This window comes from Castor canadensis, chromosome 11 (genome assembly GCF_047511655.1).
Source record: "Castor canadensis chromosome 11, mCasCan1.hap1v2, whole genome shotgun sequence".
Classification (NCBI taxonomy): domain Eukaryota; kingdom Metazoa; phylum Chordata; class Mammalia; order Rodentia; family Castoridae; genus Castor; species Castor canadensis.
In genome coordinates, this window is record NC_133396.1 from 23,623,441 (window position 1) to 23,643,326 (window position 19,886).

Sequence of the window (19,886 nt, forward strand, 5' to 3'; positions counted from 1 at the left end):
GCTATGTAACCAAGGCTTGCATGGAACTTGTAATCTGGCCTCAACATCCAGAGTTGTGAGATTACAAGCATATAACACCATGCCTGTCAAGATTTATATAATATTTATGTACATAACATCAGAGACATACTAGTCTATTAAAAATATTAAATTATCTGAAATTCAAATTTAAGTTAGTTTTCTGTATTTTATCTAGGAACCCTGTCAGTTTATCTCAACTATATACATTGAATTCCTGACACATGTCAGGAGCTGTGGCTAGGCACTGAAGAGAGCTGTGAAGAGATCTAATGCAACCTTCCTGATAGTCCAGAAGGGAAGACAGGCATTGGACAAATCACTAAACACTTAATTTTGACAAAGTCCTATTCAGAAGTCTGATGGGCTGGAGGTGTGGCTCAAGCGGTAGAGCATCTGCCTCACAAATATGGACATATGTATATTTTTTTCAGTGCTGGAGATTGAACAAGGGGTCTTGTGCATGCAAGGCAAGCACTCTACCACTGTGCTACATCCCCAGCCCAAGAAATCTCAATTAAATAGAAAATTTCAAGTTAGGAGTCAGAGAAGTTTTGCTTCTTTTTCTAGAGAAGGGATATCTAAGTTGAGTTGAAATCTGAATAAAATAGCCTGGCTGGCTGGGGATGTAGTTCATTGGGTGGGGAGAGGGAGGAAGGGAGGGGAAAGGGGGCGGGGGCGGAAAAAAAGAGAGGGAGGGTGGGGGGGGAAGAGAGAGAAAGAGAGAGAGAGCAAGGAATGCATGGATTTTCTCAAATGAGGTTGGGGAGTGGCAAACGGAGAACAGTTGGGTCTAACAAGGTAGGTAAGCTCAGTAAAGGATTCGTTTACCAGGTTCATGTACAGTGCTATATACTGGGGATTGAGAAACAAAAAGCAATTCTTGCCCCCAAGTAACTCACTACAGTGCATCTAAGGAATGAGGATAAGTTAGACAACAAATAAAGTTTACATCCTACTTTCAAGGGACATGCTATAGATACCCTTGTGACAGTAAACATATTCCCAGATATTTCCAAAGATTTGTTTTTACTAAGATTATACTGCCACTCCTGCTCGCTTAAACTGCAGTATCTGCTAGGATGGCTTTGGAGAATCTTTGGATAATGTTTGAATAGCGTTTTTTGAAATGTGGGGAAAATCTGAGCCAGTAGAAATCTGCTTAAAATTCTTGCAACAAACCGAGTTAAATCCAACTTTTCAGCAATAATTATTTCCAAGGATGTGTAGGAAAAAGAACACTAAAAAAAAAAAAAAAAAAAAAAAAAAAGCAGGCTTGCCAGCCTTATAGGTGGTTTATACCTGTAATCCTAGCTACTTGGGAGGATGAGTTCGGGAGGATTGTGGTTGGCCAGCCTGGACAAATATTTTACAAGTTCCCATCTCCAAAATAACTAGAGTAAAATAGACTGGAGATGTGGCTCAGGCCATAGAGCACCTGTTTTGCAATGAAAAAACAAAAAACAAAAACCTATCCTAACTTATATAAGTTTAACTATACTAAGAACTTTCACCCATAGCTATCACTGTTGCATTTTAGTCTGGCTCTTTGTTTCCAGAGGCCATGAACATCTCAGCATTACTCTGAATTTCTTTTTGTGACGATTTATTGACACAAGATATAGCGACTACATGTTTTCGTGATTTACAGTGTGCAGAACAAGTTAAGCTGCTTGTTTTCACTAGGAAAACAAAAAAAGGGATACAAATCGATAAACAATAAATATAACAGCATCAGATGCATTGACTGCTGCAAATTTACCTTAATCTACAAGTTTCCCAAATTTTCAAAATTATAATTGCTCAAGAAGTAGTTACAAAAATTAAAAAAAGCGAAACAACTAGAAGTTGGCGGAGTGGCTCAAATGGTAGCGCGCCTGCCTAGCAAGTGCGAAGCCGAGTTTATACCCCAGAACCGCAAGAAAAAAAATTAAACTATAAAATGGAAATTGTGTTAGGCTCGTTTCGAATGTCGTGTTACAAAGCACCAGTATCTTTTTATGATATAACTACTGCCTTTGGTATCTCAGAGAAACTTTTTTTTTGCGGTACTGAGGTTTTGAACTCAGGGACTACATACCTTGAGCCACTTCACCAGCCCTTTTTTGTGCTAGGTCTTTTCGAGAGAGGGTCTCACAAACTATTTGCCTGGGCTGGCTTCGCTGGCGCCCGGCCCTTTTTTTTTTTTTTGCGCCGCCGGGTAGCAAACCCAGGTCCATAGCTCTTGCTAACCGCGCGTTCTACCAGTGAGCTACAGCTCACCGAAAAGGTTCTATCTTATATCTTGAATAAAACATTACTGATTATCAATATTATTTGAAAAGCTGCCCTGGGTGCTAGAAGTTTTAATTTGCAAAATGTTTAACTGTCAAAATGAAAATTTCGGCTTCCCGGGTCGGCGGAGTGGCTCAAGCAGTAAGAACGCCTACTCTAGGTTCAAACCCCAGTGCCGCCCAAAAAAAACAAAAAGACAATTCCTGTTTTTGCAGACGCCGAACTCTACCAACTCACAACTTCAATACCCAGTGATAGGAATTCTAACAAGCAGTAGTGAAGGGCAGGGTAGGTTGGAAAAAACCTCGCGGGAAGCACACACTAACCAATTTTCGCGAGATTTTGATGTCTAGTTCTCTTCCTATGTCTCGCAGGATCACGGTTACTCTCGCGATCTTTAGGAAGTTCCGTTGGGGAAGATGGCGGCGGCCGCGAGCACCCTTCTCTTCTTGCCGCCGGAGACTTCAGACTGAACCTTCCCCAGAATAGTGGGGACTGCTGGTTCCCTGCGTCCCGGGAGCTCAAGCCAAGTTGGTTCCCCTGACAGTGGTGGGGAAAGGTTTATCCTCTTGTGGCGGACCCAGGCCATCACCGCCGTCAGGATGAAGGCTCAGGGGGAAACCGAGGGTGAGTGGCTGAGGGGGAAAGGAGCGTGCGGGACACAGCTGGGGGGGAACCAGTCTGTGAGAGGAGTTGGGGGCCGGTGCCGGATGAGGACCACTTTCCAGAGAGCATAGAGTCCGGGAGGCGCAATGTGTGTTTTAGATTCTGACCGTGCCTTCTTTAGTGATGATAGAGCCCCGACTCTGAGGTGATGGATGGGGCCTTCCAACTTCTCTGAAGGTTTCACTGCACGACTGGTGACAATTAGTTGAGCCTCAGAGCACTTTTGAGCCTGGAGTGGTGGGAGACCAGGTGAGTGTATCTAAAACCTGCTTCCACTCGATTCGGAAGAGACGTCTGGATTATGACATAGAAACAAGAACAGAATAGTGTAAAAGTACTGGTGGGTGTTTTGCCGTAAGTGACATCATTTAGTTCCTTACAATATTAAAAGCTGACAACTTCCTAGAATGTCATATTGTTCAGATCCTGTGCTATTGTATATTTTTTTAAACCGTGGAGATTTCATCCTTTCCATAGTCTAACTAACTCAGAACTGCTGCAAAACTATTCTTCTGAGGAACTTATTCAGATTCTCTAAATTCCCACACTTCTGTTAAATGCTTCCTGAGAATTTTGGGTATGCTTCTATTAATAGAGCTTATTTTATTGTTATGTTTCTAGTTTACTCAGAGCCTCGCAGATCACGGACCCTGCCTTACTCAGCTGTATATAGTCTTTGACATATAATAGTTGCTCAGAAAAAGTTTGATTAGAGCATAAAAGTGAAAGTATTTTTCATCAGGCTTCTCAAGAAAAAGTGTGTGACTGGGTGCTGGTGGCTCATGCTTGTAAATCCTAGATACTTGGGAGGCTGAGATTGGGAGGATTGCGGTTTGAGGCCAGCCTAGAAAAATAGTTGTTGAGACCCCATTTCCAAAATTACCAGAGCAAAAGGAACTGGAGGTTTGGTTCAGGGATTTGCAAGCGCAAATCCCTGAGTTCACACCACAGTCCCACCAAAGGGGGAAAAAAAAAAAAGGAGTGTGTTTCAAAGGACATAAAGAAAAGAGGTGTATGCCTTGGGTGCAAGGGGATCACAAGGTTTAAAAAGCAAACCTTGCAAGGTTGTTTTTGTCTAGTTTGCTACAACTGTGCTTGAATGAGTGACTTTAAAGTGAGTACTGGCAGAAATGTGTGCAGAACTATAAACTGGCTAAAATAGGCCCCAAACCAGTTTTCCCAATGGTTGAGAGCACAGATAATCATCTCAAGTATATTTATTCATCTCTAGTGGTCTATAGCACAGGTCTACTCATATTAGGCAGTTTAAGAATTATAGGAACTTTGGTGGGTTTTGGAGATTCATTTATATGCTTGCTTACTCTAGGATCCAGTCTATTCTGCCTTTCTCTTTCTCTTTCTCTCTCTCTCTCTCTCTCTCTCTCTTTCTCTCATGTTTTTTTTTTTTTTTTTTTCCTGTACTTGGGTTTGAACACAGGGCCTACACCTTGAGGGACTACAAGAGCCATTTTTTTGTGATGAACTTTTTTGAGATAGGGTCTCATGAACTATTTGCCCAGGCTGGCTTTGACCTGCAGTCCTACTTATCTCTGCCTCCTAAGTAGGTTGGATTACAAGCGTGAGCCACCAAAGCTCCAGCTCTGCCTTTCTCTTTTTTTGGAGGGTGTGCGGGGTGTTGGGCGGGGGAGTGGACAGCAGTTGGGTTTGAACTCAATTTGCTTACTAGGCAAGTGCTCTACCATTTGAACCATGTCCCATCATCCCTTCTGCCTTTCTCTTAACCTCTGCTAGAAACTCATCCTTTGGTTATTGATCTCTTTCCTGTCCAGATAATTTTAATTAGAATTAAATAGGAACAATCTAAACCTCAAATAGACCTAACTCCCTCCTGTCCCCCTCCTTTTCATTCCTTTTTTTCTTTTCTTCTCCCTGTATTCTTTCCCTTTCTTTTCCCCTTCCTTCCCTCCCTCCCTCCCTCCTTTTCTTTCTCTCTCTCTCTTTTTTCTTCTTTTTGTTTTGAGTCAGGGTTTCACTAGATAGCTCACACTAGTCTCAAACTCACTGTGTAGCCCAGGCTGGCCTGGAATGCTCAGTCCTGCTGCAGCCTCCCAAGTGCTGGGATTACAGGTGTTTACCACCATACTGGAGACCTGTTTTCTTCATCATACTTATAAATTGATCTCTTAAAATTATGACAAAAAAACTAAGGAAGGCAGTATTTTTATTTTTTGTTTGTCCTTTTTTGTTGTCTTTTTTCCTTTTTTTTTTTTTTTCTTTAAGAAAATAAGTATTTTCATACCGAAAACTAACTAAAAAAACTGGGCATAGTGGCACACTGGAGGCTGAGTCAAGATGGAGAGTTCTAGGGCAGCCTGGGCTACATAGTGAGACCTGGTCTTATGTTCAAACATATACTCAAAATATAACATACAAAGAATTTCATGTATAGCAACATGGTTAGGGATGATTTTATTTTTGTTCCTATTAAAAGTTTGAATGGAAAAACAATTCTGTTGGTGGTGTTCCTATAATGTATGTGTCTTTTTGCCATTAAAAGTATCTTCTAAGCCTGACATAGTGACATACACCTGTAATACAAGCACTTGTGAGGCTGGGGCAGGAGAATTCAAGTTCTAGGCCAGTTGGAGCTACGTGGTGAGACCCTGTTTCCAAAAACAAGAACAACAGCAAAATGTGTGTGTCTTTTTTTTTTTTCCTAAGCTGGTATGATAGTAGTAGTATCATATCTATAGTCCCAGCTACTCGGGAAGCTGAGGCAAAAGAAATGTTGGAACACAGATCAAGGCCAGCCTAGGCAACAAAGCAAGACCCAGTGTCTTAGGTAAATAAAAAGTAAGGCTGGTAGAGTGGCTCAAGCCCTAGAACACTGGCCTAGTGGTCCAGAGTTTGAGACCCAGGACCACCTAAATGGAAAAAAAATAATAAAAATATCTTCACATTATTTTTGTTTTGTTTTTGAGTCACTGTCTCCTGGTGTAGCCCAGGTTGGCCTCAAAGTCACAGTCCTTTGGCCTCCGCCTACTAAGTGCTGGATTTACAGGCATTTGCCACCATGCCTGGCCTAGCTTTATATGTTTTGAAGTAAATGATACAGAAAAGTATTTTAACTGAATTCCTAGTGAGATGAAAGTTGGGAGTTTCTTGTACAAGTAAAATTGTGGAAGGTCTTAATATAAAAAAGTTTCTAATAATGTTTTCTGATTTATATTGTAGAGTCGGAAAAGCTGAATAAGATGAGTTCCCTCTTGGAACGGCTCCATGCAAAATTTAACCAAAATAGACCTTGGAGTGAAACTATTAAGCTTGTGCGTCAAATCATGGTGAGGAGTATGGTGAAGTGGGTAAATTGTTGTGCTTAGATAATTATTTAATAAGCTAAACTCTTGGTAGAGTGCCTATCTGGCAAGCACAAGGCCCTGAATTTAGAACCCAGTACTGCCCTCCCCCCGCTCAGGAAAAAAAATAAACTAAGTTCTCTATGTGGACTTGTTCAAACTAGTTATAATAATGTGTCTTGAGGGTTTTTCTTTTTCTTTTTTTTTTTTTTTGTTGTACTGGGGCTTGAACTCTGGGCTTATAAGTTGAGCCTCTCCACCGGCCCTTTTTTTTTTTTTTTTTTTTTTGAGGTAGGGTCTGGCAAACTATTTGCTTGGGCTGGCTTCTAACTACGATCCTCCTGATCTCTACCTCCTGAGTAGCTAGGATTACAAGTGTTTGTTGTCTTCAGTTTTTTCGTCATAAAACACCTGAATGTCTGGTGGCTATCAGTTTTAGGGATCTGCCTAGAAAGGAGGTATACTTTTGTTCGTCTATATTCATGGCATCCAAAATCCATGGATACTCAGGTCCCTTTATATAACGTGGCATCCTATTTTGCGTCTCTCATTACTTATAAAACTTACTGTGATATAAATGGCATATAAATATTTGATATGCTTACATTGTTTAGAGAATAATGACAAGAAAAAAAAATCTGTTCAGTACAGAGCCATTTTTTTCCCTAAGTATTTTTGAACCATGATTGGTGGAATCTAAGGATGTAGAATCCAAGGATTTGGAGGGCCATGTATATTTATAAAATGGTGTTAAAGCACATTGGGATCTTCACAGGACGTTGCCAATAAATACACCTACAGGGGAGACATTGATAGCTATCAAGCGCCTTCACTCTAATGTGATACTCCTTTTATGTATCTATACAGTATTAATAGTAGAATTTTCAATTCTTTCTTTTCTGTTTTTTGTGAGACAGGGTCTTGCTATGTAACCTTGGTTGCCCTCCAACTCTTGACACTCCTTCTATAGCCTCTCAGGTGCTGGGATTATAGTTATGTACCACCACAGTCTGTATGATTCATTCTTTTTTTTTTCTTCCCTGTACTGGGGATTGAATCCAGGGCCTTGCACATGCTAGGCACTTTTTTTGTTTATTTTGAGGCAAGGTCTCACTATGTAGCATAGGCTGGCCTCAAACTCGTGATCCTCCTGTCTTTTGAATGCTGGGATTATAGGCATAAGTCATAATGCTTGGCCATGATTATTCATTATTATTTTTTTAATATATCCATTATGGGGTTTAAACTTAGGTCCTTGAGCTTACTAGGCAAGTGCTCTATCACTTGAGCCACATCCCCACTCTATAATCTATTCTTAAGAAGATAAATTTTGGGTTTGTACTTGTTCACTGTTAACCTCTTTCTCTGTAGTACTGCTTTTTCTTGAGTCATTCACCAGTATGGAGACATATTAGCTAGTTAAGTGGAAGACAGCAGTTGATTGTGGGGAGAGCATGGCCATTTCAAAAGCTGGATGCTCAAAGTTCATTCGTTTGATTCCAGTGATAGTCAAATGACATAGGAAACTTTACTCCATTTTTTAACTTAGGCAGTGATTATATAGGTATGTTTACTTTGTGATCATTTTACTTAGGATTTGTTAACCTTTTTATATATATGTTGTACTTTAATGAGAATATTCCCTCTTCCCCACCAAATTTTACTTTAGTTCCAGAATAAGTCCAATTCTATAGATTTATTAGGGTTTAAAATAACCATATCAACATAGCACTAGCAGAATTGCTAAATTCAAAGTCAGAAGACCTGTACTTTAAGGACTGGGGAATGTAGCTCACTGGTAGAATAATTGCCTAGCTGTGTGAGGCCCCAGGTTTGTTCCCTGCCACCTCTAGAAAAAAAACCAAACCAAACCCAAACAAAAGCTTGACTTCAGTACTTACCAACTATGTGACTTTGTACAAATTATGTCATTTCTCTGAGTGTTTCCTTATCAGGGAAATGGAAGCTTATACTGCTAGTTTGCTTTTCTATACAGTTTTGTTGTAAGGATCAAATGAGATGACCAAAATGCAATACTATTGGTAAAAGTTTTCTATAATTATAAATACTATAAATGCACGTGTACGTTCTTGCTCAGGTTTGTGTATAAAGAAAACTTTGTTTTTTTGGCGGTACTGGGTGTTACTGGAGTTTGAACTCAGGGCTTTGCACTTGGGAGGCAGTGCTCTACCCCTAGAGCCACTTCTCCAGCCCATTTTTGCTCAAGTTATTTCAGAGATGGTCTCAGTTTTTGCCCAGGAGGATCTACCTGTGTTTCCCATTTTGTTGTTGAGATGTCAGGCATGTGTTAACTTGCCCAGCTGAATATTTTTAAGTGTCAAATGAATGGAAAATGTTCCATTCTAGAAATTCTGGAGTATAATTTAATCCTTTAAGGCAACCATATTCTAGTTTGAAATACATTTTTTTTTTCCTTTTTGACAATACTGGGGGTTGAACTCAGGGCCTCATGCTTACTAGGCAAGTGTTCTACCACTGAACCACTCCTCCAGCCTTGAAATATTGTATTAATGATATTGTTGTTATAGATACTGTAAGTGAGAAGAATTCTAGGTAGCTATTAAGACCCTCCCTTTCTTGGGATACTATTTTCTTGGTTTGGTTACCATGCCTTCCTGGTATACTTGCCAGTTTTATAGATTCATGAACCTAAATTTGGGCCTGGAACATGTACAAGCCTCTTTGTTCAATCTCCAGCATTATGCCTCTCTCTCACATACACACATACACACACACACACAAGCACACAACAAACAAAAGAAATAAGAAACCTAATTTTGTTGGTAGATTGACTTTAAAAAGTTTTCAACAACTGGAACACTAATGAGCATGTAAATCAGAGTATCTATTTTTTTTGGCAGTACTGGAGTTTGAACTCAGGGCTTCATTCTTGCTAGGTGGGTGCTCTACCTCTTGAGTCATACTCCAAGCTCAGAATGTCTGTTTATTAATTTGTAACACAGGGTTCATCTTTCTATTTCCCAAAACATTGGAATTCATTGCCAGAGCACCCCTTTCTCTACTCAAGGCATAAAGGAAGACAGATTATTAAGAAATCACATTTGATTTGTGAGGGTAGAATTAAAGAGAGATTTATTTAGGGTGAAAATCCTTTTACTATAAAACTGTTCACATTTCTGGGTACCCGGAATGTTTTGCAGAGAGGGATTTCTCTATATAGGGTTAGAAAACTACTGAATTTTTTCTCCTTGAGAGTTTCTTTTCTGAACTACATATTTTATTTCTTAGAGTCAATCTAGTTTCACTAAGATTTGGTTGTGTTTCTTCTAAGCCACCTCATTTAGCTGTCTAAGTCTTATGATGTTGTCAGTCAGTTCTATCGGAGGTAGAGCTCAGCTATTCCTTTTTTTTGGTAGTACTGCAGGTTGAACTCAAGGCCTTGTGCTTACTAGGTAGATACTCTACCACTTCAGCCACACCAGCAAGCCCTTTTTGCTTTATTTTTCAAAGAGGGTCTCACTTTTATGCCTGGGTTGGCCTGGACTGGCCTGGACCTTGACCTTCCTATTTAGCTTCTCACAAAGCTGCTATGACAGGTGTGTACCACCATGCCCAGTTTTATTGGTTGAGATGGGGTCTCACTAACTGCTGGGTGACCTCAAACCACAATTCTCCTGATCACTTCCCAAGTAGCTAGGACTATAATCATGAGCCACCATGCCCAGCTCATCTATGACATTTTGAAGGTTATCTTATTTTAGATGTGGGAATACCTTTTTCTACTGTCATATATATTAATAGGGATGTACCCATCCTTATGAAATTTTCTTCCTTTGGGTAGATGGACAGAGTTAATAGTTAAGAGTCGGTACACTGTAAGGGGTTGGGGGGGGCGATGGTGGCACAAACAATGTATACACATGTAAGTAAATGTAAAAATGATAAAAGAAAAAAAAGAGTCTGTACACTGAATAGTGTTTAGAGGCTATCCTGAAGTATTACCACTAGATAATATGTATATTTACCTGAAACATTGTTGACTTGGTTGATTTTTACTTCAAATGTTTTCCCACTTTACACAGGAGAAGAGGGTTGTGATGAGTTCTGGAGGGCATCAACATTTGGTCACCTGTCTGGAGACATTGCAGAAGGCTCTCAAAGGTTTGTAAACACCTTTGAAATATGCTGTTTAAGGAGGTCTACTTTATATTTATGCTAGAAATATAAATTGAGGTAGATGTTACTCTTGCTTTCATTTATAGAGTTGAAAAGTTGTTTCCTGAACTTTTTTTTTTTTTTTTTTGACAGTACTGGAGTTTGAACTCAGGGCCTCGCACTTGCTAGGCAGGCACTCTACCACTTGAGCCACTCTGCCAGCCCTTTTTGTGTTGGGTATTTTCGAGATAGTGTATCTCAAACTATTTGCCCAAGCTGACTTTGAACCATGTCTCTGCCTCTTGAGTAGCTAGTACAGGCATGAGCCACCAGTGGCTGGCTTTCCTGAACTTTTGAAACATTTATTTATTGGTGGTACTGGGGTTTGAACTCATTACCTTATGCTTGCTAAGCAGACACTTTACTGTTTGAGCCACACCACCACACCCCCAGCTCTTTTTTGCTTCAATTATTTTTCAAGTAGGATTTTGTGTTTTCACAAGGTCACAGTCTGTGATCCTCCTACCTACAGCCTCCCCTGTAGCTGCTGTCACAGGCACATACTACCATTCCTGGCTTACTGGTTGAGATGTGGTCTCACTAAGTCTTTTGCTTAGGCTGGCCTTGAACCATGAGTCTCCTAATTTCTGTCTCCCAAGTAACTTGGATTACAGTCTTGAGCTACTGCACCTAGAAAGAAATACAGTGTTTGCACACATGGATTAGTATACATAGCCTTTTTTTTCTTTTTTGGTGGTACTGGGGCTTGAACTCAGGGACCTTCTGCACCACTTGTGGTGCCCCTAACCCCTATTGTATCCTTTTGAGATAGGGTCTTAGCTAGGTTTGATATACTCCTGCCTCAGCCTCCTGGGTGCTGGTTAATTAAAAAGGAAAAAGGGAAAGGTCCAGTAATTATTCAAATAGATCTTATTTTATGCTTATTACTAGGCTGTAGCTAAGCCTTAACAATGAACTTTGTGCAGAGTATAAGCATTGGAACTATTGAATATGTTTATGGCTTTGGAAGGACAGATTTTTTTTTTTTTTTTTTTGGTAGCACTGGAGTTTGAACTCAGGCCCTCATGCTTGCTAGGCAGGCACTCTTACTGCTTGAGCCATTCCACCAGCACTTTTTTTGTGTTGGATATTTTCAAGACAGGGTCTTGAGAACTATTTTGCCCAGGCTGGCTTCAAACCATGATCCTTCTCATTTGTATCTTTTGAGAAGCTAGGGTTACAGGAGTGAGCCACTGGCACCCGTCTCAGATATACTTAGCACATGTCTGCCTTAGAGAATATTTATTTGGAAAATCTTTTGTGATTTTTTTTTTTTTTTTCCATCAGTAACATCTTTACCAGCAATGACTGATCGTTTGGAGTCAATAGCAAGACAAAATGGGTATGTAGTTTTATATATCGGTAGAAATGTTTACTTAGTGTTAACTTTGGGTGGCTTTATTTATGTGTCTTCTATTAATTTTTGTTTTGATTTGTTCCTGCTAGACTGGGCTCTCATCTCAGTGCCAGTGGCACTGAATGTTACATCACGTCAGATATGTTCTATGTGGAAGTGCAGTTAGATCCTGCAGGACAGCTTTGTGATGTAAAAGTGGCTCACCATGGGGAGAATCCTGTGGTATGTGTTGTTGATATTTCACTGGAATCTATGGGATTTTCTTAGGAACATTAATTTAAAAATGAATTGTTGGGGTTTAAATAGCTTGGGTTTAGGTTTTTTTCATGAGCCACTGTAGATGATGTGATGGGCTACATCAATAGCTGTAGAATGATAGAGTAATGTGGGTCCATCTCTTGACATCATCCAAGGGCTTTGACAAGTGGAAACACCAAAGGAACCCTTTTCATATCAACAAACATGAGCCGCAGTTGAACAGTAGGTGGTAGGGATACAGAAATCAGTCTTACAGTTCCCCTCCTCAAAAACATGATAATCAAGATGCAAAGATAATCTGAAAAATCTTATAATAGATAATGAATGTGAAATGTGGATAATAATTAATTTGATAAGGATTCTAGGGATGGCATTGGACAGAGTTCCTAATATTTCAAGCAAATTGCTAAAAGTTGATGATTTCTTTATAAACTATTTCACGTATTTTGATTTTTAATATCGTGCCCCAAACCCAAGTTCACCAAATAGAAAGAAGATGCTTTTGATATCTTACATTAGGGACTTCTGTAGCTCAAATGCTTTTGTTATAAAGTATGTGCTATTAATAAAAAAACTTTTGATGTCTTCAAAGGTGTTAATATATAATGTTTTAACATAATTTCTTTGATTTCAGAGCTGTCCAGAGCTTGTACAGCAGTTAAGGTGAGAAAATAACATTTATATTCCTGGTTATTGACAGGCATTCTGTTTGTTTTGTGAGACAGGATCTCACTATGTAGCTCAGGCTGGTCTCCAACTGGAGATCCTCCTGCTCCTGCCTCAGCCTCCTGAGTGCTGGGATTATAGGTGTGTACTTGCATGCCCTGCTTCTTCTGTTTTTGAGATAGGGTCTTGTTATGTTGCACAAGCTAGTCTTGAACTCCTGGGCTCAGGCTCATGGTATCCTCTTGTCTCAACTTTCTATGCAGCTAGGACTACAGGCATATGCCAATCCTGTCCCATCCCCCATCCCCCTACCCCCCACCCCCATGTACTGGAGTTTGAACTCAGGATCTTACACTTTCTAGGCAGGTGCTGTACCTCTTGAGCCATGTCCCCGCCCAATGCTGTTATTTATTGGTCAGAAGTTATTCTCCTGAGATACAAATTTATTTTCTTGGCCATCCTTTTTCAGTCTTCTGTACCTGTTCAGTTTCAGAATTGAATTAGCAGGGATTTTAACCATACTTAACGTATCACAGGGTTTCTCAACCATATATTATTGACAATTTGGATTGGAAAATTCTTTGCTCGAGGGGGCTACCTAATGCATTGTAGGATGTTTAGGTATCTCTCTTCTAGATGCCAGTAAGTATCTCCTCAGTTGTGACAATCAAAATATCCCCAAGGGAGCCGGACACTGGTGGCTCTCACCTATAAATCCTAGCTACTCAGGAGGCAGAGATCAGGAGGATCATGGTTTGAAGCCAGCCCTGGCAAATAGATCATGAGACCCTATCTCAAAAAACTCATCACAAAAAAAGTGCTGGTGGATTGGCTCAAGGTGTGGGCCCTAAATTCAAGCCCCAGTGGAAAACAAAAAACAAAACAAACAATACCCCCAAGGGGTGGAGATGTAGCACAGTGGTGCAGTACTTGCCTGGCATGTATAAGGCCCTGGGCTAAATACAAAGCAGTGCAAAACAAAACAGTGTGGAGACACTGTCAGATGTCCTGGGGTAAGAACTACCGATCTAGTCTTAAGAATTCTATGCGGAATAAAAATAAATAGAATATAAACTATTGGAGCACAAAAGGTCTAAGAACATTGAGTCTATACCATGAAAACAATTTTTTCACTTCAATTTTGAGAAAAATTGCATTATATGTCTTATAATCTTCTCATTTTACTCCTTTTACTCGTGGTAAAAGTAGTAGGTGTGAAGACGCTATACTTGTTTTTATTTCCCCACTAACTTGTCTTTTGCTTTTGAATTGAGTGGGAATTATCATGCTTAAATTTAAAACCAGATTTAAGACTTTTGGGAATTTTTTTTTCCTTTGGCAGTACTGGGGTTTGAACTCAGGGCCTACACCTTGAGCTACTCCACTAGACCTTTTTTTTTTTTTTTTTGTGATGGGTTTTTTTCAAGATAAGGTTTTGCGAATGAAGTGTTTGCCCAGGCTGGCTTCAAACAGAGATCCTCCTGATCTCTGCCTCCTGAGTAACTAGGAATATAGGCATGAACTGCTCTGGCTCCTGGATTGTAAGCCTGTTGTTAAGTGGGAGTCTCAAATGAATGTTAACCTTTACCTGATATTTTTATGGTCACTTAGAATAGATGGTAATATTAAGATAGTATCTTACATTGTTATGGCTTGCCAGAGGCCTTTTTTTATTCCCCTGTAAGTTTGAAAAAAGTTTGAATTGTTGAAATGTGTTGGATTTCTAAACCTATCTGCAGATTCTCATTTGAGTAAAAGTTCAAGCCTGAATGTTGGGTCCTAGAAAGCCAGATGTCATGATGGTAGTTTCTTTTTCCTTATGCTAATCTAGTCATAGAACTATTTGGCAGAAAAGCTAGAGCTCATTTTTATGGGGGAGGTGGGCTTGAACTCAGGGCCTACACCTTGAGCCACTCCATCAGCCCTATTTTTGTGATGGTTATTTTCTAGAGTCTTAGGAACTCTTTCCCTGGGCTGACTTTGAACCAGAAATCTTCCTGACGTCTACCTCCTGAGTAGCTAGGATTATAGGCATGAGCCACTGGCTTGACTTTTATGCTGCTTATTAGTGCCTTCTCTAATAAAATAGGTCAGAAAGAGAAAGGAAAAATTTCCTTTTATTTTGCTATCCTTGTTTGACCCCAAAAAACTTTCAGGGGTGGTGGGAAATTAAAGCAGATTATTAAAATATCATAGCCATGACATTTGGCACTTTTTTTGTAGGATTGAGTAGTAATTGTATGTTGTATTCTCCTCTTTCCCCTCTTTTCTTGAACTCCCTATAGGGAAAAAAATTTTGATGAATTTTCTAAGCATCTTAAAGGCCTCGTTAATCTGTATAACCTTCCAGGAGACAAGTAAGTATTTTTGTTTATTCATTAAATTTTTGTCTTTTGGAAAAGTCAGTATTAAGTCTGTAAGCCATTTTGTGGTGAGAAATTTGCTTATTCTTCTGCCATATGCTATTCCTGATTTTTACTCATACAGCAATCTATAGCTCAGCTTGTGACTTTATGTCTTATAAATGTTTGTTTATGTTCTCCTTACCCTCCCACAAGGTATTTTAATTTAAATGGGTGGTATGTGCATTACTGGGTTATATTGTCAGAAAACAGAGTATAATCCTTGAGTTGAGATGTCTTCAACATGTTTTTCAGGATGAAAGGAATGATACAACTGGCTTGTCATTTTTGTTTTTAACCTAACTGGGGTTCCATTAACCTGCTTGGCCCTTTTAAACAGAAATCAAGTTAAGCTTTGATAGTGCTGAAAATAAGCTGTGAAAGTGATAAAAAAGCACTTTTTTTAGTGCTTTGAGCTTGCTAGGCAGGTGTTCTGCTGCTTGAGCTGTACTTTCAGCCTTTTTTCCTCTGGATGAAAGGTGGTGTGTCATCATGCCCAGCTTTTTGTGCTGAGATGGTATCTTGCAAACTTTTTTTTTTTAACCTGCCATCAGCCACCCAAGTGATTAGGATTATAGGTGTGAGCCACCAGTGTCCAGCTCCCTTGAGGCTTTCTATATTAATGTTTGTGTGTGTGTGTGTGTGTGTGTGTGTGTGTATACATATATTTTTCAACTGTTTAACTCATTTTCTCCTCATCTGCTCTCCAGCAAACTGAAGACTAAAATGTACTTGGCTCTCCAATCCTTAGAACAAGATCTGTCAAAAATGGCAATTATGTACTGGTAAGATTGACTTAGAGTTAATTCTATGTGACTCTTGGCTTTTCAGCCATGGTATTATTATGATCCTATTTTATGCATGTGTACAATAGATATATATTATATATCCATATCACATATTTATATGTCCATATTATACATCTCCACTATCTCCTTTCCCCTTCCAAATGAAAATTACCTTCTATCTCATAAGTATCAGTATCACTGTTAGTTCGTATTCCATAGCTTTTATTTGAAAAAATTTTCAAACATGGATTCCCATTTGATAAATAGTAGTTAAGGATTAGGGGTGTAGTTCAAATGGTAGGGCACTTACCTAGTATTCACAAATCCTTGGTTCAGTCCCTAGCCCCACCAAAATAAAATAGTCATCTAGTTATAAATTATTATTATTATTATTATTATTACTTACTTACTTACTTGGCAGTACCAGGGTTTGAACTCAGGGTCATGCACTTGCTAGACAGGCACTCTACCATGTGAGCCATGCCTCCACCCCTTTTTATTGTTCAAATAGGGACTTACTTTTTGCCTGGGCTGGCCTGGACCACAATCCTAATTAAGCTTCTCATCCCATGTTGGGATGGCATTCATCACAGCACCTTGCTTTTTAATTGGTTGAGGTGGTGTCTTGAACTGTAGTCCTCCTGACTTTAGCCTCCCTAGTAGCTAGGATTAAAGTTATAGGCATGAGTCACCATGTCAGGCTAAATTTATTTACTTGAGACAAGATCCCACTGTGTATTCCAGGCTGGCCTTGAACTCAGGATCCTCCTGCCTTATCCTCCCGAATACTGGAATTACAGGTACATGCCATCACACCTGGTTTAGTTGTAATTTTTATTCACCATTTTAATACTAATGTGTACTGGGGAATAATCCCTTTATTTCCAGGTGAAATATACTTGTTATATATCCAATTACAGAATAGAGTCATTATAAAACAGGAGAATATTATAAAACAAAAAAAGAGCTTAACTCAGTATCATACTGTACACTAAGACCTTCAAGACCTAAATATAAGCAAACGTAGATCATTTGTCTTATAGGAAAGCAACTAATGCTGGCCCCTTGGATAAAATTCTTCATGGAAGTGTTGGTTATCTCACTCCACGGAGTGGAGGTATGTTATCCTATTTTGATTATTTAGAAAAATGTCTAATTTTAGTGGAGAGGTCATTGCTTTTAATGTCATTTTGGCATCATAAAGATGGAAAAAATTATCATTTACATATTTTGTAATGATTTCTGCAATGTCAATACCTGCCCTCTCCCTTTTTTTAAAATTTTTGTTTTTGCAGGGCTAGGGATCAAACCCAATGTCTTGCACATTCTAGGCAAGTGCTCTGTTACTGAGCTACATCCCCAGCCCTTCTCCCATTTTTTTCCCCGCTTCAGCTGTATGAAGTAAACTGTTGCCCCTAGAATCAATAATCTTTTGTCATGTTTTATAAGCTGCTTTGGAACATGACTCCTCATATTGTGAAACTGTTTTCTTGTATATAGGTTTATAGAAATGTAAATGCTTTTTAAAATTTATAATTTATCAATAAATATGCAGTAATGTTTTATTTTTCATAGGTCATTTAATGAATATAAAGTACTATGCCTCTCCTTCTGATCTGCTGGATGATAAGACTGTATCACCTATCATTTTGCATGAGAATAATGGTATGTCTTTAACTATATTGCAGCTGAAGACTTTGTCCAGTGTTTTTAAAATATTTGTAAAATTTGAATACCCAGCCTTCCTATAATTTCTGATTTGGTGCTCCTTACTATGGATACACCTAAATTTTATTTTAATGTTGTGAGTCCCATAATTTGTGTTTCTTTGAAGATACCCTTTTTCTTTTCCAGTTCCTCGATCCTTGGGCATGAATGTATCAGTGACAATTGAAGGAACATCTGCTATGTATAAACTTCCAATTGCACCATTAATTATGGGGTCACATCCAGTTGACAACAAATGGTAAGTTAAACGTAATTTTGGAGTAGCAAAGTCAATTTTTTCACCTTCAAGCCCAGTATGAAACAAGCATTTCACTTGGTCCTTCCACTATTTGAATTTTTAAAGAGGATGTCCTTTTGCTTTTTTCCATTAAGTTTCTGTTTTACTCAGAATCTACTTGAATGTTTCTCTTTTGAGATCTGCTCATAGAACATATTTTTTTGCCCTTAATAATATGCTGGGGTTTTTTTGGCATTTGGGATTGAATTCAGGGCCTTGTGTATGCTAAGCATGTGCCTACCACTTAGCTACACTTTGAGCCCCATATAAAAGTTTGATTAAGTACTTCAGCATTAACAAAATAATGTGATTTGGAATTCTGAGCTGGGCTCTGGTGGCTTATGGGTATAATCCTAGTTACTCAGGAGGCAGAGATCAGGAGGATAGTGGTTCAAAAGCCAGCTCAGGCAAATAGTTCGTGAGACACTGTTGTGAAAAAAACCCATCACAAAAAAGAGGTGATGGAGTGACTTAAGGTGTAGGCCCTGAGTTCAAGCCCCAGCACTGCAAAAAATAAAAAGAATAGGTGTTTGGAGTTTTCATTTTCATATCAAGTAAAATCTATCCTTCCTCTTCTTTTTTTTTTGAAGGACCCCTTCCTTCTCCTCAATCACCAGTGCCAACAGTGTTGATCTTCCTGCCTGTTTCTTCTTGAAATTTCCCCAGCCAATCCCAGTATCTAGAGCATTTGTTCAGAAATTACAGAACTGCACAGGTAAGTTTTAATTTTTGTTTTTTTAAAATGTTGGCGAAATGTAATACAGGTAACTTTTGAACATCAGGATCAAATACTTAGTTCAGTTGTGTACAGGAAACTTAAGATTATCCTAAACAACTTAGTCTTGTAGGCTTCAAAAATGTATTGAAAAGTATAGATGTTAGTAGTGTGTTTTGTATTAGTAAATGCTTAGTAAGTACTCTTAATAAATGAGTGAATGAATATAAAAATCATGAAAGGAAAATCAGCCTATTGGTGTTCTCATTGTAATCATTAGTACTTCTGTTTCTAGGAATTCCATTGTTTGAAACTCAACCAACTTATGTACCCCTTTATGAACTGATCACACAATTTGAGCTGACAAAGGATCCTGACCCCGTACCTTTGAATCACAATATGCGATTTTATGCTGTAAGTATGCACTGTTAAGCTAGAATGTTGTAGGTTATGTTTGGATCTAAGATGAAAATCTTCCTTTATAGCATTATTGAGGTCTCACAACTTTGTTTTGTACCACTTGATCATGGTCTGTTTCCTCAGTCAGGCACGAACTTAAAAAAAAAAAAACAAAACTCTGAAACATACTGAAGAAAAAGGAAAACAAACTTCTGAGTCATGAAACAGTATATATTTTGTTGAAATTTCTCTACGAGCTGTGTGTGATGGTGCACAGCTGTAATACCAGCATTCAGGAGGTGAAGGCAGGAGTCCACTGTGGGCTATGTAGTGAAACCCTGTCTTAAATGCCAAGGTCCAGGGTTGTAGCTCAGTGGTAGAATGCTTTGAGTAACATCTCAAGCACCACAAAAAGAAAAAAAAAAATTTCCAAACCAAAGAAAGTCTCAATAGCATTCTGAACCTTTACAAATCTATAAGATGTTAAGAATTGTTGTTTAATTATTTTAAGTGCCGTGAGGTTATAATCAGAAAGGTCCTTTAAGTACATACAGATAACAGAATAGGGGATGAATAAATTATGAAAAGTTACAAAGTCTCACATGAGGGTTTGAAGTTATTTGAATGTTTGATGATTATTTTAACATAGGAGGTCACAAATTCTGGCTGCATTATAACTATAGGATGGTTTATTAAAATTACAGATTTTTGCACTTGTGGTTTAGAAACCTCTTTAATAGAAATTTCTGATACAATTTTTATGTTACCCAACTTAGGAACCCATCAGCATAGTTACTAAAAAGGTTTCTTTTCAGCCAAATAAG

The 19,886-nt window shown here is 38.8% G+C and overlaps 1 protein-coding gene across 5 annotated transcripts in view; it reads left to right on the top strand.

The window, feature by feature from the left end:
• Window positions 1-2,783: 2,783 nt before the first annotated feature.
• Med1 (mediator complex subunit 1) overlaps window positions 2,784-19,886 on the top strand; it is a 28,942-nt gene continuing 11,839 nt past the window's right edge. For 4 of the 5 annotated variants that reach the window (XM_074045876.1, XM_020178049.2, XM_020178048.2 and 1 more), the window contains exons 1-13: window positions 2,784-2,919; window positions 6,154-6,260; window positions 10,340-10,418; window positions 11,760-11,814; window positions 11,919-12,051; window positions 12,722-12,750; window positions 15,039-15,110; window positions 15,866-15,940; window positions 16,987-17,060; window positions 17,519-17,608; window positions 17,798-17,909; window positions 18,539-18,663; window positions 18,959-19,077. In XM_074045876.1, the coding sequence (XP_073901977.1) occupies window positions 2,895-2,919; window positions 6,154-6,260; window positions 10,340-10,418; window positions 11,760-11,814; window positions 11,919-12,051; window positions 12,722-12,750; window positions 15,039-15,110; window positions 15,866-15,940; window positions 16,987-17,060; window positions 17,519-17,608; window positions 17,798-17,909; window positions 18,539-18,663; window positions 18,959-19,077 (1,095 nt within the window). In that variant the 5' untranslated portion in view covers window positions 2,784-2,894. Of the gene's footprint in view, window positions 2,920-6,153; window positions 6,261-10,338; window positions 10,419-11,759; window positions 11,815-11,918; window positions 12,052-12,721; window positions 12,751-15,038; window positions 15,111-15,865; window positions 15,941-16,986; window positions 17,061-17,518; window positions 17,609-17,797; window positions 17,910-18,538; window positions 18,664-18,958; window positions 19,078-19,886 lie in introns of those variants that run through there. The other variant, XM_074045875.1, reaches the window with a different exon arrangement.